We start from the raw sequence: 27,758 nt of genomic DNA, 5'->3' as shown, positions 1-27,758 counted from the left end.
AATCGCAATTAATCGCAATTCAAACCATCTATAAAATATGCCATATTTTTCTGTGAATTATATATATAAAATAAATTGTTGGAATGGAAAGATAAGACACAAGATGGATATATATATATACATTCAACATACGGTGCATAAGGACTGTAGTGGGCATTTCAATCTACTGTCATTCAAATCTGTCTATGCTGTCCTCACTCCGAAGCGTCTACTTTTTCCAACGCTAGACAGCTAGTGAACGACGCCTTAATAATCAGACTTCTTCCTTTTTCATCTGATTTATTAATAAATTGGTCTCAAACCATTGTCCCCTTTAAAACTACAAAAAAAGTACACAAGCATTGCATTAGCAACAACGTTAGCTTAGCACGCTATACAGGTTCACTAAACATAAACAAATAGCGTCTCATACAAAAAATATAACATTTCGCTTACTAACATAATATGTACATTCTTTACAACAACCATACTTACGGACAAATCTTGTCCAAGGATCATATAAGCACAACAGAGACGTCTTGCAGCCATATTGAACGAGAGGAGAAAACCAATAAACCATGTCGCAAAGCGACCACAAGAGTTCGCTGTTAGCACAAAAAGCCTTACTGTAAAACTTACCAAAAGGCAGAATACTGTCTGAGCGGGACATGTGCGTTAATTGCGTCAAATATTTTAACGTGATTAATTTAAAAAATTAATTACCGCCCGTTAACGCGTTAATTTTGACAGCCCTAAATTAAATACGATAATTTGCGCAAAAGCCCAGCAAAATGGATCTTGTGACTTGCCATTGAATTGGCATGTCCTATGATTGCCTGCCTGTACAGTGGGGCAAATAAGTATTTAGTCAACCACTAATTGTGCAAGTTCTCCCACTTGAAAATATTAGAGTGGTCTGTAATTTTCATCATGGGTTAACCTCAACCATGAGAGACAGAATGTGGGGAAAAAAACAGAAAATCACATTGTTTGATTTTTAAAGAATTTATTTGCAAATCATGGTGAAAATAAGTATTTGGTCAATACCAAAAGTTCATCTCAATATGTGCCCTTTGTTGGCAATAACGGAGGCCAAACGTTTTCTGTAACTCTTCACAAGCTTTTCACACACTGTTGCTGGTATTTTGGCCCATTCCTCCTTGCAGATCTCCTCTAGAGCAGGGATGTTTTGGGGCTGTCGTTGGTCAACATGGACTTTCAGCTCCCTCCACAGATTTTCTATGGGATTGAGATCTGGAGACTGGCTAGGCCACTCCAGGACCTTGAAATGCTTTTTACGAAGCCACTCCTTTGTTGCCCTGGCTGTGTGTTTGGGATCATTGTCATGCTGAAAGACCCAGCCACGTCTCATCTTCAATGCCCTTGCTGACGGAAGGAGATTTTCACTCAAAATCACTCGATACATGGCCCCATTCATTCTTACCTTTACACAGATCAGTCGTCCTGGTCCCTTTGCAGAAAAACAGCCAGAAAGTCACAGTGAGTATGGTGTTCTTCGGTTGCAATTCAGTATTCTTTCTCCTTCAAACACGAGAACCTGTGTTTCTACCAAAAAGTTCTATTTTGGTTTCATCTGGCCATAACACATTCTCCCAGTCCTCTTCTGGATCATCCAAATGCTATCTAACAAACCGCAGACGGGCCTGGACGTGTACTTTCTTCACCAGGCGGACACGTCTGGCAGTGCAGGATTTGAGTGCCTGGCGGCGCATTCTGTTACTAATAGTAGCCTATGTTACTGTGGTCCCAGCTCTCTGTAGGTCATTCACTAGGTCCCCCCGTGTGGTTCTGGGATTTTTGCTCCCCGTTCTTGTTATCATTATGACGCCACGGGATGAGATCTTGCATGGAGCCCCAGATCGAGGGAGATTATCAGTGGTCTTGTATGTCTTCCATTTTCTAATATTGCTCCCACAGTTGATTTCTTTACACCAAGCGTTTTACCTATTGCAGATTCAGTCTTCCCAGCCTGGTGCAGGTGTATAATTTTGTCTCTGGTGTCCTTCGACAGCTCTTGGCCATAGTGGAGTTTGGAGTGTGACTGACTGAGCTTGAGGACATCTGTCTTTTATACGGAGTGGAGCCTCGTTAGACCTCGTTAGAGCTCGTTAGAAGAAGTCAGACCTCTTTGACAGCCAGAAATCTTGTTTGTAGGTGACCAAATACTTATTTTCCACTCTAATTTGGAAATAAATTCTTTACAAATCAAAAAATTTGATTTTCTGTTCTTTTTTTCATATTCTGTCTCTCATGGTTGAGGTTTACCCATGTTGACAATTACAGGCCTCTCTAATCTTTTCAAGTAGAACTTGCTCAATTGGTGGTTGACTAAACACTTATTTGCCCCACTGTATTTGTAATGCATTGGTCGCCCCCTAGTGCCTCTTTAAGGTAAGTACTATTCACGTGATTTCATTGTGAATGATTCCTTTTATTTAATTAATTATGTACCTTTTGGCTCATTTCAATTCATATCACTTATACAGGACATTTATTTTTTATAACTTCAGTTGAAGTGGTTATTTTTCACAGAATGTTTATTTTACTTAGAAAACCCTGAAATTGTGACATACATCAATTTTAAAGTATCCAGTGAGACATCACAATATAATTTGCAATTACGTGTTAAGTCGACGACCGCATTTATCGGTATCGGTTTGGTATCAGTGTCGGATTTTTGGAGTTGGACAATATCGGGACCAGAGGTGGGTGTTAACGTTTTTTACATTTATTGCATTACATTTACTTCAGTAATTTTTTTGAAAAATGTACTTCTTAGAGTAGTTTTACCACGCAATAATTTTTGTTTTTTTCTTGTTTAGATTTGTGATGAAGAAACACTACTCCAACTCCACTACTTTAGGCAACATGAGGGTCGTCACATTTTTCCTCTTTTTTTTTTGCCCAAGATGCCAACTAAGGCTTTGCCAATGAGACGTGGCAACAATGACCACATCCTACATTCTACCAATCAAAAGTAACATTTTTTTTTCTCTACTAGAGGGCACCCATGCTCTTTAGATGTTTCAAGTGTTGTTCTGGTGATATTTTTTTCTATTATTTTTGTTTCATCCTTTTGGCCTTATATGGTCATGTAATAGGTTTGTAGAGTATAATAAGAATAGTTCATATAGATGACGTTGTGCTGAGAAAAAAAGTATAACGCTTTTTTTTTTTTTTTTAATAAAAAATCTGACATTGTATGTGGTTACTCACATTGTTACTCAGTACTTGTGTGTTGTTTTCAACTTTTTTTTTTTTTACTTGAACTTGAGTAAATTTTTGGATTAATACTTATTCTTGAGTAATATGTAGAAGTAACGCTACTCTTACTTGAGTAAAAAATTAGGTCACTCTCTCTCGTTTAAAAATGCATTATCGGATAGCTCAAATAAAAACATTTAAGAGAAGAAAAATGAATGTGTTCAAGTCAGTGCAGACTAATGAAGGCACATATACAGTCCCAATTTCTTGAATAAAGTTGCATTTAGTTCCTCTTTAATCAAGGGGTCCTCAGTTTACGACATATTTCTGATTCCATGGCGACAGTATTGATGTTGATAAAAATGACTTGAAAAAAAGGAGATGTTTAAAATAAAAAATAAAATACAATAAAGAATACGTTGAAATCCTTTTTCTTGAGGGCTAATAAATGCCGCTTTAAAGTAAGATTATTCTAATCATTAATGGCCATGATGTTACATTGTGAACATGATGTTGAAATGTGTACGGGGGAAAAAAAACAGTTTCATTGGATTTCTTTCACAAAAAAAGGTGAGAAGCAAGGGCATAGGTTTGCATCGGGACGGTAGGGACATAACAATACCAACTTTTGAGGATGCTCAAAATGTCCCCACCAACTTTTAAGCAACCTTATTTGCATTATATAAGGACTTCAGTTATACGGGTAATTTAGATTGTCTTCCCATTAGTTGTAAGGATAGAATTGACCCTCACATTATTAAGTGAATTATTTTCATTATGTTCAAACTTACTTTTACCCCTTTTCACTTGCTGAATGAGACGGTCCATTTTTTCCCCCCTCAATTGCACGTTTGATTTGCTGATGACTTGACGCATCCCCGACACACACACACACACACATACACATACACACAGCACCGACAGAAATACATGTCGACCAAATGCCCCCTCTTCTGAAGATGAGGGATACAGTATAAGAAGTATTTTTTTGGGTAAGCAGCAGCCACTGTAGGTAACTTAAAAAGACCCAAACCTGACCCGATCCGAAGTCGGGTCGGGCCCAAAATGTCAATTATTTACGTTCGGGTCAGTTCGGCCTGGAATTCTCTCTCGCTAACTTTTTTTTAAATAAATATATGTTCATATGTATTCATTAGGGCTGTCAAAATTATCGCATTAACGAGCGTTAATTAATTTTTTAAATTAATCACGTTAAAATATTTGACGCACTTGCCCAGCTCAGACAGATTTAAATGACAGTAGAATGAAAGGCCCACTTGTTAATTGTGTTTTGCGGAGTTTTGCTGCCCTCTGCTGGCGCTTGGGTGCGACTGATTTTATAGGCTTCAGCAACCAAGAGCACTGTGTAAGTAATTATTGACATCAACAATGGCAGGCTACTACCGTATTTTTCGGAAAATAAGTCGCAGTTTCTTTCATAGTTTGGCTGGGGGTGCAACTTATACTCAGGAGCGACTTATGTGTGAAATTATTAACACATTTTTATATCATTTCACATGTTAATTTGGTGTTTTGGAGTGACACTGATGGTTTGCTAAATTTGTTAGCATGTTCTGCTATAGTTATCTGAGTAACTCTTAATAGCCATGTTACGTTAACATACTGGCCACGTTCACATTTTGTTGTTCATGTATCATGTAACATTATCATACTGTACACTTATTCAGCGTGTTGTTCTATATTTTATTTTAATTTCAAATTGCCTTTCAAGATGAAATATCTGTTCTATGTGCTGGATTTGATCAAGTAAAATTCCCCCCAAAATGCGACTTATACTCCAGTGCGACTTATATATGTTTTTTCCCTTTTCTTTGGGCATTTTATGGCTGGTGCGACTTATAGTCCGAAAAATACGGTAGTTTATTTTTTGATTGCAAATTTTACAAATTTTATTAAAAGGAAAACATTAAAAGGGTTTTTAATATAAAATTTCTATAACTTGGACTAACATTTTTCTTTTAAGAACTACACGTTTTTCTATCCATGGATCGCTTTAACAGAATGTTAATAATGTTAATGCCATCTTGTTGATTTATTGTTATAATAAACAAATACAGTCCTTATGTACCGCATGTTGAACATATATATCCATCTTGTGTCTTATCTTTCCATTCCAACAATAATTTAGAGAAAAATATGGCATATTATATAGATGGTTTGAATTGCGATTAATTGCGATTAATTAGTATTAATTCAATTTTAAGCTGTAATTAACACGATTAAAAATTTTAATCGTTTGACAGCCCTAGTATTCATATATTTATATTAAAATGATGTATGAATGTTAAACTAATCATTCATAAACGAACGTAAACGTCGTGGCCCCACCCTCATTTTAATCTTCCCCTCCCGCCCTGGCGCCCTTCGCGAGTCTGCATCCTGGTATTTCTTTTTCGATATAAAGCAGCAAGAAGTGAAAAACAAACTAAAGACAGGGGAATTGAAAAGAAAAACATGCACTGCGGTAGGAGTAGGGTATGGAAAGGCTTCAAATTGATTATTGAAGATGCTAAACAGAAACCTGTGTCGGCTTCGCTAAATGTAAATGAATGTAGCGCTTTGCTTCCATACGAGAAATATATTTAACTTTTCCAGCGTTATTTCGTTGTGTAAATGCATTTATTATGATCATAAAAATATATAGACTATTTAAACATTGAGAACACTTCCGTTTTTTTCTTCCAACTCGAAAAGATAAAAATAAAAGTCAAATCCACTATCCATCTGATAGAGCAGACACACAAATATAAAAGATATTAATGTTTATTGTTTAACTGGGAGAAAACGTTACAAAAGACAGGCTTTAATTTTTTATCGTTATGCACAAGCATCATCACAAATGTGATCACACAAAATTAGAGCTGAAACGAATACTCGAGCAACTCGAGTAACTCGAGTTTAAAAACTGATCAGAGTAATTTTATTCACCTTGAGGAATCGTTTAATTTTGCCAGCTCTAAACATCACGTTTTGCCCGAACTACTTTTAATGCGGGACAACGCGCTGACGACACGTGCGTAGAGGAAGAAGCAATTAAAAAAAAAAAAAAAACTTACTGCAGCCGACAGCCGCTACAAACTAGCTGACATTGCTAAAAACTACGCCCGCATGTATGATGCTAAGATGGTAGCAGGTTGCGTCTAATGCTTCTCATAGATATCAATGTATTTAGAACTAGATACGAAATGACACACGCCCGAGTCTGAGCGGCCGCCAACTTATAGCAGTAGACTTCTCAGCGCTAATAAATATAACGTAACTGTCACTCGATCACGTAATGTTCGCCCTTAACGTTAGCCCTGCGCAGGGCTACGTTTCTATTAATTATGACCACTGTCGATGCGTGGCTAACGTTTCTTACATACAGGCTTTATTTAATCAGTAAAAACACAGCGCTGTAGAGTGATGAGGGTGTAAAATTAAAACATAATTAAGCTAACTGTCAGTTTTAGCTCGGTAGTCATTGCTAATAAAACACCAAGTAGCACTGGTCCCTAATGTGCTCCAATACAGCAGGTATCATACATTTATTTTGAACACTGCAAAAACTCAAAATCCTATCAGGACTTAAAGTTTAGACTAACTTAAAACTTAACTAGAAGTTAGAAATAGCTTGACACAAATGGAAATTTAATTAAAACACGTGGCAAAAACACCTAGCTTTTAAGTAATGTGCGTTATCAAGCGTAATTACATTTTTAGGTAGGAAATATGTTGTTATTGGTTTTTTTCATAAGATCTAGCAGTTTTTTGAGGGAAGGCAGTAAAAAAAAATTCTAGTCACATCTGAGATGCAATTGTTGGCTGTTTTCATCAATTTACATCGAAAAGGAAGACATTGATTGACTGAAAATGGTTCAATATTAGATGAAATGTCTTTTTTTTTTCATGTGTATTTATAATTGCTCTATACCTAAAAAAATATGTTTTATCGGATTACTCGATTAATCGATAGAATTTTCTAGTGATGCACGATAATACATTTTTCAACCGATATCGATAACCGATAATTTCCTGCCCCTTCCACCCGATAACCGATAATGTCACGCCGATAATTCTATTCAAATATGTATGTAAAATTTTTTAGTGTACAAAGATCAAATGTTACTGTGCAAAAATGTAATTTAGTGCTATTTTTTTCCACATCAAATGTGAACAAGTAGTAAATTCCAACATGTAAACAATGGCAATGACATTGTGTAATGGTAAGCTTTTGGCAACAATTACTTAGAGAGTAAACACCCAAGTTGCACAAAAATGCCTTTAAAAGTAAGCCATTCCTAACATATCATATTACTACACTGCAAAAACACCTCCTTAAAACTAGCAGAATTGGACAAATTGGACATTTGGAAGCTAACTCAAGTATATAATTATCGGATTGCATTATCGGTTGAATTTCGTTTTATCTGGATTATCTGTGTGACGTCATAATTGCCATTATCGGCCGATAATTATCAGTGACCGATATTATCGTGCATCTCTAGAATTTTCAGTCGATTACTCGATTACTAAAATAGTCGATAGCTGGAGCCCTACACAAAACGCAACCATGCATCGCATCCCTGCATTTCCTCGTCCTCCTGAACATAAAATTCCGGGGGGTTTTCAAGTTCGGGCCTACAAATAAAACATAAAATTTTGGGGGGTTTCGAACTCGGGCTGGCTCAGGCTTTAATTGCTGCAGGCCGGGTCGGGCTGGATTTCTTACGCCTGATCTTACCTCTAGTGGGAAACACACCACTAATTTTGCTACTGAAAGTCCGACCTGCATCAGAATTAGCACAACATTAAACTTTGTGAACTTGCTAACCTGCAAAACTCGAGTAGGAAGCTGCTTAGAAGTGCCCTACTACTACTACCACTACTACAACTGTTAACGTGAACTCTGCTGGAACCTATAGAACCATAAAAACGTGAGCAAGAAGCTGCTGAGAGAGAGACGGGTGCTGCATAACTTCATATGATGCTCACATAACACAACATCCACACAACATAATCATAATGAACTATGTATGTTAAAAAAAAATTGGGGAGGATGCTGTGAGTAACCCACACAAGCATTGCGATCGACTGGTGGATCGTGATCGACGTAATGAGCAACCCTGATTTAGCATATCAATTAATTAGTTTCATATTCGTAAAAATGTAGCCCTGACCCCTGTTCACCCAATCTGTTTGGTCTTGTTAATGTCCCATCCCGAGCAAAAAGTGTACTTGCAAGTTATGCTGTTATATCGGGCCTACCAATGTTGAGACCAAACCTGCGCCCCTGGTGAGAAGATGTGGAAAGTTGCTAGCGAAAGCGAGTCTTCGCGCTCGGCTAATGAAGCGGCGACTCGCGACTGTCCCAGGATACACCTGCGGGCTTTTTTTCTCCTTCTTTTTAACCGCATGCAAATAAAGCAGTCGTGTTTCATTTCTCTCAAATCACACAGAGCTGGTGGAAGACCCCATATTTTTGCTTTAAGATGGGCGAATAATCACTGATTGACAACTGGGAGGGCTGGCAGCGAAACTTCATGTTTCGGTGCTACTGACTTAAATAGAAGATTAAAAAAAAAAAATTGACCATCCATTGCCATCAATGGAGGCCAATGCGTCAACAAGAAAAATTGGCATATGGAGTAGAAGCAGTAAATAAGTTAACGGGACTAACAAACTATTTTTACTTACTTGTCCAATGATATCTATGAAAATCAAGGGGGACTAACTCTGCCTCAATTCACGATAATGATCTCACGATTTGGCAATACAACATTTATCAATACATTGGTCAAGAAATCATAGTAGGATATTCCACAAAACAAATAATAAACAGAAAAACAAGCTCTTTTCATCCAACTGCTGTGAATTGGAATGAGTTTATCACTAGCAAGCATCCGGTGGGGCATCACAATACAATTAGCCATTATATGTTAAGTCCACAAACGCGTATATAGGTATCGGTTTGATATCGGTATCGGATTTTTGGAGTTGGACAATATCATGATATTGGTTAAAAAGTTATTATTGGATAGCTCTACGATCAACATAAGAGTGTTTTTTTGCATCATATAGAGAGTATAGTTCAGTTTTTTTGTTTTCATTTATTATTTCAAAGTCATTAATATTGTTTTACGAACATTGTAATCATTAATAATTGTGTTATTCATATATACAATATATTTATTCAGTACAAATAATCACATGTTGGCCACACTTGTACTGTACCAAATGTACTAAAACTGTGGCGTCCACTGCTGGTCAAAAGTATTGGCACCCCTGCAATTCTGTCAGATAATGCTCAATTTCTCCCAGCAAATGATTGCAATTACAAATGCTTCAGTAGTAATATCTTCATTTAATTTGCTTGCAATGAAAAAACACAAAAGAAAAAGGAAAAAAAAAAAAATCATTATCATTTTACACAAAACTCCAAAAATGGGCCGGACAATGTATTGGCCCCCTTTGAAAAATCATGTCTTGCTTCTCTAATTTGTGTCATTAACAGCACCTGTTACTTACCTGTGCCATATAACAGGTGGTGGCAAAAACTAAAATCACACTTACAGCCGGTTAAAGTGGATTAAAGTTGACTCAACCTCTGTCCTGTGTCCTTGTGTGTACTGCATTGAGCATGGAGAAAAGAAAGAAGACCAAAGAACTGTCTGAGGACTTGAGAAACAAAATTGTGAGGAAGCATGGGCAATCTCAAGGCTAAAATTCCATCTCCAAAGAACTGAATGTTCCTATTTCTACCGTGCGCAGTGTCATCAATAAGTGTAAAGCCCACGGCACGGTGGCTAATCTCGCTAGATGTGGACAGAAAAGAAAAATTGACGAGAGATTTAAACGAAAGATTATGGTGGATAAAGAATCTCGGCTAACATCCAAACAAGTTCAAGCTGTCCTGCAGTCCGAGGGTACAAAAGTGTCAAAACTTACCAAAAAGGGACTCTAGGGTAGGTTACCCAGGCAGACCCCATGTCATACCCGGAGACATAAAAAAGCCAGGCTGGAGTTTGCCAAAACTTGCATGAAAAAGCCAAAAACGTTTTGGAAGAATGTTCTCCGGTCAAATGAGACAAATGTAGAGCTTTTTTGGAAAAGGCATCAACATAGAGCTTACAGGGGAAATAACGAGGCCTTTAAAGAAAATAACACGGTCCCCACAGTCAAACATGGCAGAGGTTCCCTGATGTTTTGGGGTTGCTTTGCTACCTCTTGCACTGGACTGCTTGACCACGTGCATGGCATTATGAAGTCTGAAGACTACCAACAAATTTTGCAGCATAATGTAAAAATGTCCAATTTTGGCAAGACAAAAGTTATGCCGCTTACAGAAAGTAGTGTGAAAATTGAACAAAAAATGGACTTCAAATACAAAAATATGTTACATAACATAATTGAATTAATTAGTGGTGCTCTGAGATCCAAATCTAATATTTTGTATGACTTCCATGGGCTTCGGCAAGGATTCATACAATTTATTGATGAAGTCATCAGGAACATCAAAGAAAGCAGTCTTGCATGCCTCCCAGAGTTCATCAACATTCTTGGGTTTCGTCTTCCATGCTTCCTCTTTCATCCTACCCCAACCATGCTCAATGATGTTCATGTCTGGTGACTGGGCTGGCCAGTCCTGGAAGATCTTGATCTTCTTTGCCTTGAGGAACTTTGAGGTAGAGATTGAAGTATTTATGTTGCCTTCCTTCCCTGCGAGAGATCTGCAGGGTGGAAGGCAACATAAATAGTCTGAAATATCAACAAAGCTGCCTCTTACATTGCTAAACATAAAAAGGGACAAATTCTGCAGCAGGGTGGTGCTCCATCGCATACTTCAATCTCTACCTCAAAGTTCCTCAAGGCAAAGAAGATCAAGATCCTCCAGGACTGGCCAGCCCAGTCATCAGACATGAACAGGATGAAAGAGGAAGCATGGAAGACGAAACCCAAGAATGTTGATGAACTCTGGGAGGCATGCAAGACTGCTTTCTTTGATGTTCCTGATGACTTCATCAATAAATTGTATGAATCCTTGCCGAAGCCCATGGAAGTCATGAAAAATATAAAATTTGGATCTCACAGCACTACTACTTAATTCGCTTCTGTTATGTAACATATTTTTGTATTTGAAGTACATTTTGTGTTCAATTTTCACACTACTTTCTGTAGGCGACAAAACTTTTGTCTTGCCAAAATTTGACCGTTATGTCTTCATTAAATGATAAATCTTTTTTCAGTGAAACAAATATATTTTTGTTAGGGCTGTCAAAATTATGGCGTTAACGGGTGGTAACTAATTTTTTAAATTAATCACGTTAAAATATTTGACGCAATTAACGCACATGCCTTGCTCCGACAGATTTAAATGACAGTACAGTGAAATCTCCACATGTTAATAGTGTTTTATGGAGTTTTGCCGCCCTCTGCTGGCGCTTGGGTGCGACTGATTTTATAGGCTTCAGCACCCATGAGCATTGTGTAAGTAATTATTGACATCAACAATGGCGGGCTACGTGTTTATTTTTTTGATTGAAATTTGTACAAATTTTATTAAAATGAAAACATTAAGAGGGGTTTTAATATAAAACCTCTATAACTTGTACTAACATTTATCTTTTAAGAACTACAAGTCTTTCTATCCATGGATCGCTTTAACAGAATGTTAATGTTTATGCCATCTTGTTGATTTACTGTTATAATAAACAAATACAGTATTTACTGTATGTACCGTATGTTGAATGTATATATCCATCTTGTGTCTTATCTTTCCATTCCAACAATAATTTACAGAAAAATATGGCGTATTTTATAGATGGTTTGGGAATTGCGATTAATTGCGACTGATTACGATTAATTAAATTTTAAGCTGTAATTAACTCGATTCAAAACTTTTATCGTCTGACAGCCCTAATTTTTGTACATTCAACATCATTTGGGAGGGTCTTAGCTTTCATATGAGCCATTTCTGAAACCAGTTGAATAATTAAAAGTTAGGTTATTAGAAATTGTTTCGACAAAATGGATAAGCGACAAGACTTTTGTCAGGGACTGTAGTCAGGGCGCTTTGCTCTCATACGAGAACTATATTTAACAAACTTTTCCAGCGTTATTTCGTTGTGTAAATGCATTTATTATGATCATAAAAATATGTAGACTATTTAAACATTGAGAACACTTGCATTTTTTTCTTCCAACTCGAAAAGATTAAAATTAATGTCAAATCCACTATCCACTTGATAGAACAGACACACAAATAACAAAAGTTTATTGAATATTCATCTTACAGTCATGTTAAACTGGGAGAATTCGTTACAAAGCACAGGCTTTAATTTGTTATCATTATGCACAGGCGTCGTCACAAATGTGATCACACAAAACGCAACCACGCATCGCATCCCCGCATTTCCTCCTCCTCCAGAGTCTTCAAAAATAAAAGAAAACATTTCGGGGGGGTTTCAGGCTTGGGCCAACAAATAAAACATAAAATTTCGTTTTTTGGGGGTTCATTTTCGGAAATGCGCCTACAAATAAATCATAAAATTTCAGGTTATTTCGGGTTCCAGCCTGCAAATCAAGTTAATTGATCGAGCTCGGGCCGGGTCAGGCTTTAATTGCCGCGGGCCCGGTCGGGCTGGATTTCTTACGCCCGATCTTACCTCAAGTGGGAAACACACCACTAATTATTTTGCCACTGAAAGTCCGACCTGCATCAGAGTCCGCATAACATTAAACTTCTGAAACCAATTGAATAATTAAAAGTTAGGTTATGAGAAATTGTTTCGACAAAATGGATAAGCGACAAGACTTTTGTCAGGGACTGTAGTGCCCAGTGTGAGAAAGCTCAGTTTTGTATAAAATGATAATGATTTAATTTATTTTTTCATTCTCTTTTGTATTTTTTCATTGCAAGCATAATAAATGAAGGTCTTACTACCAAAGCATTTGTAATTGCAATCATTTTCTGGGAGAAATTGAGCATTATCTGACAGAATTGCAGGAGTGCCAATACTTTTGACCAGCAATGGACATGACTCAAGAAGTGATGTACACGTATGTCTTAATGATGTGAAGTCAAAGTAGTTTCTAACCTTATAAAGGTTTAAGCAAAATAAAATGGAAGTATAAAGCCTCCCCGGCTGTCCGCCCCCTTTTAGAAAGTACTTCCTCTCCGTCTCATTTAAAAGCTGTGGGGCGCGTACAGAACTGCTTCACTGATGTTCAGCGACACCATGTTGTGGATTCTCTGCCTTCTCGTCGCCGCGCTTACTCGTGAGACCCTCTTTATCATTTCTCCTCCACGCGTTGGAGTCGGCTAACGATTGTTTTTGTCTGTTGACAGGTGGCGACGCGGCCAAGGTGCTGACCCTGACACCGGCCGTTCTGACCGTTCCTGTAGGACAAAAGGTGGTTCTCAATTGCAACATTACGAGGGATGATATTAACCAAAGTGTCACCTTTTATAGACAGTTTCCTGGAGATGCTCCTCAGTACATTCTGAATGATTACCATTCATGGTCCAAATTTTACATTAATACCGAAGATTTCCCCTTGGGTAAATTCGGTGTGGGAGGGTCCTCTGATGTGGATTACCAATTCATCATTAAACAGGCAAAGGCAGAAGATTCTGCTGAGTATTATTGTAGCACGTGGGATACCTCTGTTGGTGAAAGAGTATCACAGTGAAATACGCAGTGACAAAAACTGGCTCATCTTACTTCTGCTTTTGTGTTGAGTCTACATGTCAGATTCTTACCTGTGCTACTATGCTACTATATGATGTGGAATTTGTAAGGAGGCACTTGACTTTCCCCAGATCCGGGGGTTTCAAAGTCATCTTTTTTAATGGGACACATCATATTTCTGGTTTCCTTCAGTAGGCCACCTTGGGCTGTCGGGATGAATCGAATAATCAACAACTGGATGTTGACAGAGGACTGGGGTGATGTTGTTTGGGTTCTTGTAACGAGGCGGGCTGCTGAGTTATGGAGGGATTTATTAGGGAGGCCGCAGAGCAGTGAAGTGAAGTAGTCGATCCGAGAAGTGACTAAACTGCAGACATGAGTGGCGGAAGTGAAAGACGGGCTTTTAATTTTGATTTAATCTATCATTGTCATGAGCGGAGTTTGATATTTTGTAGCGGACGGGCAAAACATGTTGACGACCCCGGAACACCGTGTCAGCAATAAAATTAACTTACAAGATATATGCTTGGATAGTAGCTTAGCCTATGCTCGTACAAACAGGCATTCCAGCTTTGTGTTTGTGCGTGCGCTTACGTGTCTGAATTACCTAGTGGAGAACAAAAAGAACACAATCATAAAATTAGAATAAAAGTAGGATAAAAGTATTTTTAGCCAAGATCGTCATCCATTGAATGTGGTACGCCCGGTGGTGGCTTTGTGGTACAATGAACGTCTTTATGGGGCAAACTGCAATTCCGCTCACCATTTTGGCGGTGCTCTCCGGCGTTTCATGGCCCACATCTTCAATCCTCGGTTTTCGCTCAGTAGTTGTTGTCGCTTTTGAAAGCTTAAGTTTGAAAAAACTACGTATATCCATCTTGCATCTTCTGTTCTCAGGTGGTTTTGGCTAAGCAAAAAAAAAACCGTCCCTAAGGTGGTCGTCACATGATCTGTTCGAAAAATAATTTAGACCCATTATAAAAATATTTTTTGGGGTTCATTTAAATTATTTTTGTTGTTTGATTTATTGCTTTACAATTGTATAAACAAGATGTATCGGCAAAGTCTTCATTTTAAATTCATATATTGGAAAGTCAATTCCATCTAATGACATTTTCGGCCACCGGGGGGGCTATGCTAACCTTCGAGTATGCTCATTGTGGCAGATAATTAGTTTAATACAATGAAAGTTGTTGTTTTTTTTTTTTTTAATTAACTTTGAGTGTTATTGAGGGCAATAACCAGTGCATTTTTGTTTGTATTATTTGTGTATACATTTATATGATTCAATGATTTTATTTATTCATTAAAAAAAAATTGTGAGTTCTCATCCCGCGATTGGTCAGGGTTTTCCTGTTCAATGCGTTGCTGTTGTTGTTTCTAATTGGTCGACTTGTTACTTTTCAAAGGTATGCAGCCACGATGCTCCTCTGAGGGACGTTTCCATCAGGGCGACCACTTGACAGACGTGTGGACGTTCAGCACCGCCGCTGACCAGGAGTTAAAAGACACTGGAGTGGATGTTGACATCTCGGATGAAAAGAAAATGTCCTAAAGAAGTCCAGGGCTAATGCTGTGGAGTCTTGTCAGTTTTTGTACAGCCGTCAGCACGAGTGGAATCACTGTGGTATTCAGCGGAGGTACCAAGCTGCTTGTGACAAGTAAGTACTTTGAATTCATCATCAAATGGGGTACATTTATGCATCTAAAACTTCATAAATGCCTAATTGAATATATTTGTTGAATATTGTTTTTTTCATTTTGATTATTTCATCTTTTACATTTTTGACACTTGATACTTAATCTTATTGTAAGATAATGAGCAGATAAACACACAAAAAAATACATTGTAGGTTTTCAGAGCCCAACAGTAATTAATATACGTTTTTGTTTGGTTGGTCATATATATATATATATATATATATATATATATATATATATATATATATATATATATATATATATATATATTTTGATATATACAATTGATTTATGTATAGTTGCATTGTGCACTTTGGTCATTTTTATTAGTCTGTGTGGGTACCATAATTGTAAATAATTACATATTTAGTAAGTGCCATAACCATTTATTTCCTTTTGTTGTGCATTGACTTTTCAATGTTTTTTTTGCTTTTTTTATCATGAAACTGTATGCTTAAGTTTGGTTACCTAAATGAAAACAGTATGCAGCAGCTATTATTTATGTGTCATATTTAACTATCATTTCATTTTTGAATATTTTATATATGGCGGAAAACACAGAGAAGCCTAAAAAACCTGTTTCTGCTCTTGCACTCCTCTTTAAAAGAAACTGCTGTATTTTAAGCCAAAACAACGGTTGTGTTTGATAGAACAATATGTCTATATGCTGCCATAGCAGATTCATTGCGCATTAAGCCCCGGAACTATTTTTAATTTGTCCGTTTTACCCTGCAAACCCCCTGTTTACAGACGTCGCGCAAACGCTTTGTTTCAACCCAGCTGTAAAACGAAGGTAATTAATTATTATTATATATATTTATTGTATATGTATTATATGAATTATATGTATTATATGTGTATATATATATATATATATATATATATATATATATATATATATATATATATATATATATATATATATATATATACACATATATATATTATAGGGCTGTCAAAATTATCGCGTTAACGGGCGTTAATTAATTTTTTTAATTAATCACGTTAAATATTTGACGCAATTAACGCAGATGTCCCGCTCAGACAGATTTAAATGACAGTACAGTGAAACGCTTACTTGTTAATTGTGTTTTACGGAGTTTTGCCGCCCTCTGCTGCCGCTTAGGTGCGACGGATTTTCTAGGTTTCAGCACCCATGAGCATTGTGTAAGTAATTATTGACATCAACAATGGCGGGCTATTAGTTTATTTTTTGATTGAAAATTTTACAAATTTCATTAAAATGAAAACATTAAGAGGGGTTTTAATATAAAATTTCTATAAATTGAACTAACATTTTTCTTTTAAGAACTACAAGTCTGTCTATCCATGGATCGCTTTAACAGAATGTTAATAATGTTAATACCATCTTGTTGATTTATTCTTATAATAAACAAATACAGTCCTTATGTATCAACGTATGTTGAATGTATATATTCATCTTGTGTCTTGTCTTATCTTTCCATTCCAACAATAATTTACTGAAAAATATGTGATATTTTATAGATGGTTTGAATTGCGATTAATTCCGATTAATTACGATTAATTAATTTTCAAGCTGTAATTAACTCGATTAAAAATTTTAATCGTTTGACAGCCCTAATATTATTCAAAATGTCTGTCATTTTAGCTTAGAATCATTAATTGATGTCTAATATTTTGTTTGAAAAAAAAAGACTTAAAAAAATTATTCACTCACATATTTTAAACTTTTAAACAAATTACGTCACACACTGAAAAAAAATGGTGTCTGTATTAAGTCACGGATATTTATCTCATAACTATCGCTTAATTGTATTTTTTTTCTTTTGTTACCGTCACATTTTTTCTCCTATATGGCAGATGATAAATAATCAATCCAAACAAAAAAAAATGAAAAAAAAATGTTTAAAAGAGTAAATATATGAAAATGAACATCTCAACCACGGCTTGATGTCTGCAATTTCTGCATCGCGACCGTTGTTATATTACCATGTTTCACCCATAAAAACCACCAAAAATTTGGCTGTGGCCATTCACAGCTGTGTCTCAACACTTGGTGATACATGCTACAAGGAGTTTTTGGATCAAAAAGAGGTAAATACGCGGTAATATCTCGTTAAAATCGTGGCGTCTTTAATTCTGCTTTCGTGTGCTCTCACCTCGTTAGGGTTTTACTGTTTAAAAAAAAAATATTTTTTTTAAATGCTCTCCTGTTCAAAATTTTTCTTCCCCCAGAAAACTGAGATTTTAAGCTTTCCACTGATGTATCACACATGCATATAGGACAATTTTGAAAATTGGCCAAATTGGGGGTCTGAGAGCGGAAATTCAAGTCAACTAAGTGTTTTCCGCCATATATTTACTTATACTGTATTCTTTGTTGATGAATTCTGTCATGTAAGTCATTGGGATTCTTGATTTAGATATTTAGTATACTTTTTAGTGAGGTACATTTGGTGATACAGGTATAATAAACAATACATTTATTCTTTTTTTGTTGCAAATTTAGTTTAACTGTTTTTCTTGTTTTCCTATTTTTATTCATGACTACATTTACGTTTGCTGTATACATTCTATCAAGTCATAAATTAGTTAGGGCTGTCAAACGATTAAAATTTTTAATCGAGTTAATCACAGCTTAAAAATTAATTAATCGTAATTAATCGCAATTCAAACCATCTATAAAATATGCCATATTTTTCTGTAAATTATTGTTGGAATTGAAAAATAAGACACTAGATGGATGTATACTAGGGCTGTCAAACGATTAAAATTTTTTAATCTTTCATCACAGCTTAAAAATTAATTAATCGTCATTAATCACAATTCAAACCATCTCTAAAATATGCCATATTTTTCTGTAAATTATTGTTGGAATGGAAAGATAAGACAAGACGAATATATACATTCAACATACAGTACATAAGTACTGTATTTGTTTATTATGACAATAAATCCACAAGATGGCATTTACATTATTAACATTCTTTCTGTGAGAGGGATCCACGGATAGAAAGACTTGTAATTCTTAAAGGATAAATGTGACTTTGTATATTGTGACTAAATATTGCCATCTAGTGTATTTGTTGAGCTTTCAGTAAATGATACTGTAGCAATTTAACTGTTCTCCCCAAATACATGATGGGAAGTGCAACCATGACTGTGCGGGGTGGCACCAATTCATATATCTTCTCTGCGTTGGGCATAACATGGAGTGCTAAGCAAAAAGATTGATTGCTGCCATTCTTCCCCACGTTGCTTACCCACATTATTTCTAATTGTTGTGGGAGGGATTATAAGGCTTTTGCCAAATTAAAGCTCGGTTTCGAAGACTGCTAGAATTCACTTCACTCATTTGACGCTGCCTCTAGCTCTGTATATAGGTAGAACGGCGCCTGTAAAGGTTGAATGCGTTAATGCGTAAGTGTGTCATGCCGCGCATGCGTTAATTGCGTTAAATATTTTAACGTGATTAATTAATTAATTAATTAATTAACAATTAATTACCGTCCGTTAACGCGATAATTTTGACAGCCGTAAAATGAGTATTTTATTAGTTTGTTTTTGAAATTTAATGATGACAAAGTCTAAATATGAATGAGTGCACTTCTGCCCAAATGTAAAGTATTCACATGGAGCTGAACATGGATTTGTGCAGTCTTGAAAGTTCATGGGTTCTCAAACTGTAGGTCGGGGCCAAAGACGTTTGTTGTAGTAATCATATAACATAATGCCACTATGTCATCAGTGTAATAATTTTACCGATATACCATTGCACTTGAGTCCTGGTGCTGTAAATTAACAGATCTGATCCCTTCAGGCCCTGACGCGACTCCCCCCATGGTGACTGTCTTCCCCCCGTCCAATGACGAGCTCCAGTCCAAAGAGGCCACGCTCGTCTGCGTGGCCACTCTGTCCACCCCGAATGCTACAGTCACCTGGCAAGCTAGCGGCTCTCTGGCGACGGGCACCATCGCCACTGGTCCTGCCACACGAGAAGCGACTGGCAACTACAAAATCAGCAGCTATCTCACCGTTCAGACGTCTGAATGGAGCTCGGACATCCCTTACACTTGTAAGGTGTCTTCGGGCTTACAGTCTGCTCAAAACACCATCAAAAAGTCCAAGTGTGCAACTTAGCAACACCACAACAATGTGTATGCATGTTTGTAGTGAGTGTATTCTCACGCATTCTGCTTTAATTTTACTAGAACAACTCAATATTCTTCAATTAAAAAAAATACGTCATTGGTTTTTGGACTTAGTTTGTTCAGATTTGTGCTCATTTTCTTGTAAGACTTATGCATAAGGAAGCACAATTATTTTGTCCAAAATATTTTTTGTGTTTGTTCAGTTCCCTAAAATAATGTGACACACCAAATTTCACGTAGTATCCTCGTCAACCGGGCGGGTTTTATAAATTCATGAAAATTTCCGGTTTTTATGATTTTTCACGGGACCAATTTGAAGACAATCCCTCCGGCCGCTGGGTGGCAGCAGTTGACATGGCTCCTAGTAGTAGGGAGGGAAGGAGTAGTTCTTGTTTTTGTTGGCAGTTTACCCCTATCATGAGGCATTACCGCCATCTACTGGGTTGACGATTTGGCCACAACGCCTGCCCAGTCGTTAAGTTTTTTACGATAAATACGTATATAATGGCAACTGTTGACTTCTGTCGGAGCTTTGACTGTAAAATCCCGTTTGGCGTCGCATCGTTGCGCTGCCGAAGATTGTAAACTTTTATCGCAAAGTTTGATTTTTGCCTCAGCTAGCTATCAGTAAGCTAAACCACACTAGGCATTATGGGAAACGTAGTTTTGAACTGCTACATTTGGAAACATGCTGGTTGAATGGCGTACCGCGTGCAGGCTATTTTTACACCGTCGCATCATAAAGCGGAAGTAAAGCCGAAGTAGGACATTATAGACACGCCCTCGCATAGACACAACGTAATTTGTGCTACTATTCTCTGGTAATCTTTCAAAAACGAACATGCCGATCACGCATTGCTTTTTTGGAACTTGTAGAAACGACTCTAGACATTACGACACATGAAGGATGTTTTCTTCATATGTTTCCGGAAACCAAAAACTCGGGAGGAAAAAATGTGAAGACCGAATTAACTTGCGCGGACTTTAACACCAGCTTGGCGAATCCATTCACGTTTCATATGCAGTAAACATTATGTTGGGTTGGCATGGTCTTTCAGAGGTCAAAGAGGTAAGACATTTTTATATTTCTAACTTATTGTTTTAGCGTAACGTTGTGCCATACTGCTTCTTTCTGACAATGAATGACCTGAAAAGAATTATAATGGTATCTGCCACTGTTACCGTTTCTGTTATATATATAAAAAAACAACTTTAGTAAGGGGGAAGTGTAAATAAATTATAGAATTAAGAATTGTTATCAATGAAAAAAAAGAAAAGTGTTCGTTGGCTGTCACTGAGTAGCATTTGCGATCGCTACACAAAGCTAACTAAATTACCCCCAAGAATGGTAAGAGACGTAGGACAACCAGAGGATATATAAGAAAGACAGGGCTGATGGTAAAGAATAGCTTGTTGAAACAGGAGAATGTCATTGTCTGTCGCATTGATAAAAAAGCTAAGGCTATGCTTATGTCGGCTCGTTTTTTTCGTCTTTTTCAGCCTTCAACACTCAAGCCATCTCTTTAACTGAACATTTTTATGTTCTTCCACATCTTTGCCAGTGAATTTGGCACCAGGCACATCATTTTCAGAGAGAATTGGTAGGTTTAGCTCTGTAAACATCTCCTTCGTTTCCATTCATTTCCTATTAGGGACAAACGGTGGCTTGTCGCTACTTAGCAACAGTAGCTAATGTCATGAATATTCATGAGCGGAAGTGACGTGTTGCTTGCGGTACGCCATTGTTTGTCTGTTTATTTCGGTTATTGTTTGTGTGCAGTCTAGAACATTGAATGAGAATATCAATTGAATGGGAATAACAATTCTTCAAGGACAATTGTGATAGTAATTTATAAAAATGTTTAGTTAGGGGCACACTTTAAATACTGTACCAGTATATTAAAGTGACATGGGCTTCTTTGAGTGAACTTCGAGTAAAATTCATGTATCTTGAGGCCGGGCTGAGCGTCCTCTTTTTTGGAAATCTAAAACCTAAAAGGTTATCGATATGCTCCCGCCAAGAATCTTATATATCGTTTTGAAAAGGTGTTACTGTTTAATAAAAATATAGAAATCCAACAGGTTGCCACCAAAATCTTCAATAAGAATAGTATCAATGTTAGCTCACTGGTTGCTATTGACAGCGCTAGACATGCAGTTTATTTTCACTGGTTTGAACATCTAGCACCGTCAATAGCACCGAAACCAGTGCATTCACAGCCAGTCTTCTGGGCATTTACAGTACACTTCTTGTTGTGAAATGCCCCAAAACGAATTCAATGCCTAGCATTGGCTGCCACTGATTGCCATAGACGTCTGACTGGGAGGGTGGCGTTTGTTCATTCGCTGTCAACCCTCCCACTTCAAATGGATCGGACGGCGCCTAGAGATCAACTTGTATCGCATCGTGAGGTACCCAGAGGTTCTCACCCACCCCTGGTGATGAACATGTTGCACTGACAATCTAACAAGTGTAAAATACTTCTTGACAAAAATGTTTTCAAATTCATGTACTGTAGTATTATTTATTAGTTCATGTTGACAACATGGAACACTTTTTTAAGCATTCATAAACAATCTTTATTCACGAATACTTCGCTTTCACGTCATTCACTGAAACAGCAAAGTATAAAATTATATAGAAATTAGTAGAAGTAGAAATTAAGTAGACATTTTTAGTCCTAATATAAAACAAAAACAATTTCAATATTCTCATGTGGCTTTTTTTGCATTCACAAATGGAAGAAAGTTTTTTTGTTTGTTTAGTTTTGGGTTTTTTTAGATATAACAAATATGAATGTTTTGAAGAATTTTCTTCCCAATTTTTTTTGTCCCAATGTTGTTGTTTTCTAAATTCATGAGGTTTAAAGAGTGCTCTATGAAGGGTTAAATTTGAGAGTAAGTACAAAATTATTGGTTGTGCGCGATGTCAGACGCTGCCGCTTGTTCAACGCCCTCCCACGCAAGTCCTAACGTCATTAAGAACTAATCAGTGCAGGAGCAGGGGTGAAAGTGGTTAGAATTTCTTGCCGGAACTCCCCGACGTGAAGGTAGCCACGGAGCCAGAAATTGTATTTATTTATATTTTTTATTTTTGGGTGGGGGCAGGGGATGGGGGGGCAAAGCTACTGAAATGCAAAGAAAACTGTTTTGGTCAGTTATATCTATAACACATACAAAAACTGATTTTCAATCAAAATTGTATTTTTTCAAAAATTTGAAAAATAAACAGCAATAACCCCAACCTCCATCTCCTAATTTTTATTTTCCCTCATTTCCTCACATACTAAATGCCAAATTTTAACTACTTAAGAACATAAGATGTATATTAAAATGGAAGTTAATGTAAACATTTACTTTTTGTTGTGTTTAAACAATAAAGATATCAGTAACATACATTCAGAAAAATAAGTACAAATGACTTATACTATGCAGAGTGAAATGGAATACATTTTGAAGATTGCGCAAACATTGACTTTTTTAAATCATAAGGAAATGAATAAGAAGCCTAACATACTGTAAATGAACAAATATCCAAAGCACCCATTGACAGCTAAGATGTTCTGAACCTCCCCATCACAGCAAATAAAACGAAATATGATAAATAAGCCTCCTTAACTCTTGCCTTGCTCTTCAAAATTTTGAACCCATTTTCTGTTGCATTACCATTTTTTTGTTGCATCAATTCAACAAACTTTTTTTTTTTTTGCTGTTTCAGAAAACATGCACATTTGAACCAATCAGAGCTAACTATCTCTGCTGATCACATTTCAGTATGTCAGCCAAATGAATGGATAAATGAGTCCAGGCGTTTTGCTTTGCTGCGTGCATTTGCACATTGACAAGACTCGTCATCGTCAGGCTTAGATAACTGCAGCAGCTGGGGAAACCTCCATGCTGTCTGTGGAATAAAATAATAAATATCGGTGGAAACAGATTACGCTACACAAGTCCTTTATTATGCTTTATTATTGTTGTTAACACTTGTGTAAAAAATCGGATGTTGGTAGACTGTTTTCTTCTTGGACATAAAATGCATGTGTGGCAGCTTTGTATTTTAATTATTTTTTCTATAGCGTTTTGACAGTTGCCGTCATATTTTCGGAATCAAAAGCTCCGTATACCGGAACCGCGTTCCGGCCCTGAATCTAATACCGGAACTGCGTTCCGGCCCCTCAATCTTATACCGGAACTGCGTTCCTGACCGTTCTGGCCTACTTTCACCCCTGTGCAGAAGGTGATTAGTTCGGTCTCGGTACTCCAAACCCCATCCCCGTGGCTGAAAATGTCATTGCATATATTAATTTAAAAGTAAGACTTTGCCGGTAAAATGTTGTCTATAAAAGTTGAAGAGCAATAAAACAACATAAATGAATGAAATGGACAGAAAAATAAATCTTATAATTGGTCAAAATTATTTTTCAAACAGATCATGTGACTAGCACCTTAGAGACGGTCATTTGCCTTGCTTAGCAAAAAACACGAAAAAAAAACACCTGAGGACAGAAAAGGCTAAATGGATATACGTCATTTTTTCAAACCTAAGCTACTGAGTGTGAACCCAGGATTGAAGATAAAGACCATGAAACGCCGGAGAGCACCGCCAAAAGTTTGCTCCACTAAAGACGTTAACCCTCAAAATTGATGGAAGACAACAAAACGGTCATTTTCAAAATATTATTATGAATTTTGCTGGCTTGACTATTCAGTCAAAACGGATGCGGCGTCTACTTCTCGAATAGGTAAGACCAAAAAAATGCGCACTCACACACGCACCCACCCCCACACACTCAGCTGGGTACATACGAGTATGGGCTCAACCCCTTTCCGAGTATACATCTTGTCACTAAAATTATATGATAGCTGACGCTGCTTTTTGGGGTCTAAATCATTTTTTTCCCCCCTGCCTCAAAAGACACTCTCCGCCAATGGACTAAAGAGGTCATCGTGAAGTGAATTTAACATGATTAGGCAGACTGCAGTCAAAGTGATAATTATATGTGAGTCATAGAAATCCGTATCTGGTAGAGTCCATAATTATTAATCTAATTTGAATGTCATTGAATAATATTGACACAGTTATTTTCATCTACCCAGTGTTTGGGATTTGTTTTATGTGAGCAGACCATTTGCATTCATGGTGCATAAATTAGATAAGCAATAAACGATTGAAAAATAGTGAATTATGAACTCATTACATGTCACTAATATGTTTCTAGAAAGAAATAGTCACGAAGAAAACTAGAAAAGTAATAAAATACAAGAATTTGTGCAAAAGCTCAGCAAACTGAATTTTGGGAATTGCCATTGCATTGACTTGCCCCATGATTGCCCTGCCAGTATTTGTAATGCTTTGGTCACCTCCTAGTGGTTCTTAAAGGTAAGTACAATCAAGTGATTTTATTGTGAATGATTCTTTTTATTTAATTATGTACATTTTGGCTCACTTCAATTCATATCATTTATACGGGACATTTATTTTCTTCAGTTGAAGTTGTTCTTTTATTTTTCACGGAATGTTTATTTTATTTAGAAAACCCTGAAATTGTTACATACATCATGATTAAAGAATCCAGTGGGGCATCACAATATAATTAGCAGGGGTGCACATAATTTTTTTGCCCAGGTTCTCAGAGGAGGACCTGGAGATGTGACTTGGTCCTCATTGAGCTTGAGAGCCAACCCGCCTGATGCGATAAAATTATGACAAGCTTTACTTAGAGCCAATTACCTTTAATTAATTATATAAACAATTAACGCTTGATTAACATCAACTGGCACAACAAAATTGCCATTACTTTGAAGTGAAATGTAAAGTAATAAACATAAAAGCACTAAATCAAAATAAAGGGCATTCATATGCGGCTCTCACATTAACTCCAAGCCTTTGTAAAAGTGGGATGTCCTCCTCATAAGAGCTCATTGAACGTCATGTTTAGTTTTGTGAAATGCGAGCAAAAACACGTTTGTCAGCGCATGGCGCTGTTCTACAATAACTTTATTCCGCCACTTGTCCATAGGGCGAGTGGGGTCCTGTCTGACATCGATAGTTTGATTAATTGCCACATGCTCTGTTTTTTTCATGCTTTTCAAAGTTTGGATGGGTAAAATTCTTTGACCCTACATAAAATGCGCTGCTCTTATTTGCGACATTGGGATTCTCACGGCAAATGTTGCACCACATTTCCGTGCGAGCATCATTTGCTTCTAGCCATGGTACCTCCTGCAGCCACTTTTCAGCAAAAGTCCTTTTTTTCGGTAGCTCCGGTGATGTCTCTGTCGTCTGTCTGTCTTTTGACGGGGGTGGGGGAACACGGAAATAATTACTCAGTGGGGCCCGCCTTGACATTTTGAGAAGTGATTTTCTCGTGTCCGCCGCAAATACAGTGGTCAGCTAGGCCTGTCGCGATAACAAATATTAGTGTGCGATAATTATTCTCATAAATTATTGCAATATGCGATATTATTGCGCCCCCCAATTTTTTTTCAACCAATTTACAATAACACAGTGAGAATACTCACTATTTAACACAATTAATGCATGCGCGGCATGACACACTTACGCATTAACGCATTCAACCTTTACAGGCGCCGTTCTACCTATCATTCATAGATAAATTCAAAAATACTTTTTAAGAAATCACAACTAAAAACAATAGACCATACCTCTTAAGTAAAAAAATACAACAATATTGATACCGCACAGCACCACAGAATAAATAAAATGTGTTTAAAAAAAAAAGAGAGAGAAAAAAAAATTGCACTTAATAACTTAAGCATTTACGCAAATGAAAACTTTTCCCCGTCATAGTTTCTGCAATGGTGTTCCATAGGGATGCAACGATACAGTTAAGTCACGGTTCGGTACGATTTTTGATACGGGGTCACGATTTTCGATCCGATTCAATACATTTAATGCTCTGTAAAAAAAAAAAAAACAATTAAATTTTTTGTTTCGTTTTTTTCTTTTTTTTTTTTTTTTGCTAGCGAGCAAAAATTAAATTGCCATCATATAAACATGTATTTTAGTGCATAATATTTACTGTATGTGCTTACTTCTTACTGATCTGAAAAATGTTTGTACAAAAGAGCTGAGAACAATCTTTACAGTTGGTAAAGTGAGGCAAGGCACACTGTTGATTGCTACAGCTTTCTTAACAGCTAAGTTTACTACATGAGCAAGACATCCTATTCGTTGTCCGAATCCATCTGTGTCACGTACTGAAATAACAATATTTGCAACATTATCTGTAGCCACTGGTATGGAATGATTTGGCCTTCTTAACTTCCATTCAGTCATGACAGTTTAGAATTCATCGATGTAGTATATTGACAACGTAACCCATAATCACTCTGTGCTCACGTAGCCAATGGCATGGAACGTAGCACATCAGGTGTGCCATTTCATGATATCTAGTGTGTGCGCGCATTAAAAAAGTTAACAAGCGCCGCTGAAGTCACGTCTGCTCATTACTACACAACACCAGCATATGACACAGCGCTCTTAATTTCATTCAGCTGTTTATTGTCAAAGCGAGGTTGTTCGTAGCAGCCTAGTCGGTAACAATGTTTTGCCGGACTCCGTTGTAAATATCCGGCGTTGTGCCGAAAAACAGCCACCCGCGTGAAATGTCACTCCTGACGGGAGCGCCCACACGTCAACGACACCGGCGCGCTGTAGATGGTCCACAGTCACTCCGGAGCACTGATGCGGCCGGTATACGTTGAACAACAGGATATAATGGGAACGATTGGCTCCGGCGCCAGTTTTTGCCGGACTTGGAACGAAGATGCATTTTGCGCAGTTTAGTAAGGAGGAATCCGAACTTTTAACAGCACGTCTGCCGCACGCGCGCACGCACGTGCACGCGAGGCGATAAGTCGCAGCGGAAAAATTACCGCCTTCATTTTTATATATCACGCGACAAATGGAATTATTGCATATTGCGACAGGCTTATGGTCAGCCATTGGTACGCAAAAGCGTATGGAAGCCGTAGAGGGCCAGCGCGTTTGTCTATGTCCGGTACG

The 27,758-nt window shown here is 37.2% G+C and overlaps 1 protein-coding gene across 1 annotated transcript; it reads left to right on the top strand.

The window, feature by feature from the left end:
* The first annotated feature begins 13,442 nt into the window (after window positions 1–13,442).
* Window positions 13,443–19,721, top strand: LOC130904835 (immunoglobulin lambda-1 light chain-like). The gene is made up of 5 exons (XM_057817899.1): window positions 13,443–13,482; window positions 13,553–13,872; window positions 14,144–14,166; window positions 15,531–15,556; window positions 19,399–19,721. Exons 1-5 carry the CDS (start codon window positions 13,443–13,445, stop codon window positions 19,716–19,718), a joined length of 729 nt encoding a protein of 242 aa, XP_057673882.1. The 3' UTR covers window positions 19,719–19,721.
* Window positions 19,722–27,758: the final 8,037 nt, after the last annotated feature.

Source organism: Corythoichthys intestinalis, chromosome 16 (genome assembly GCF_030265065.1).
Source record: "Corythoichthys intestinalis isolate RoL2023-P3 chromosome 16, ASM3026506v1, whole genome shotgun sequence".
Lineage (NCBI taxonomy): Eukaryota > Metazoa > Chordata > Actinopteri > Syngnathiformes > Syngnathidae > Corythoichthys > Corythoichthys intestinalis.
Note: the sequence above shows the minus strand (reverse complement) of the source record. Positions and strands in the feature narration are given on the sequence as shown.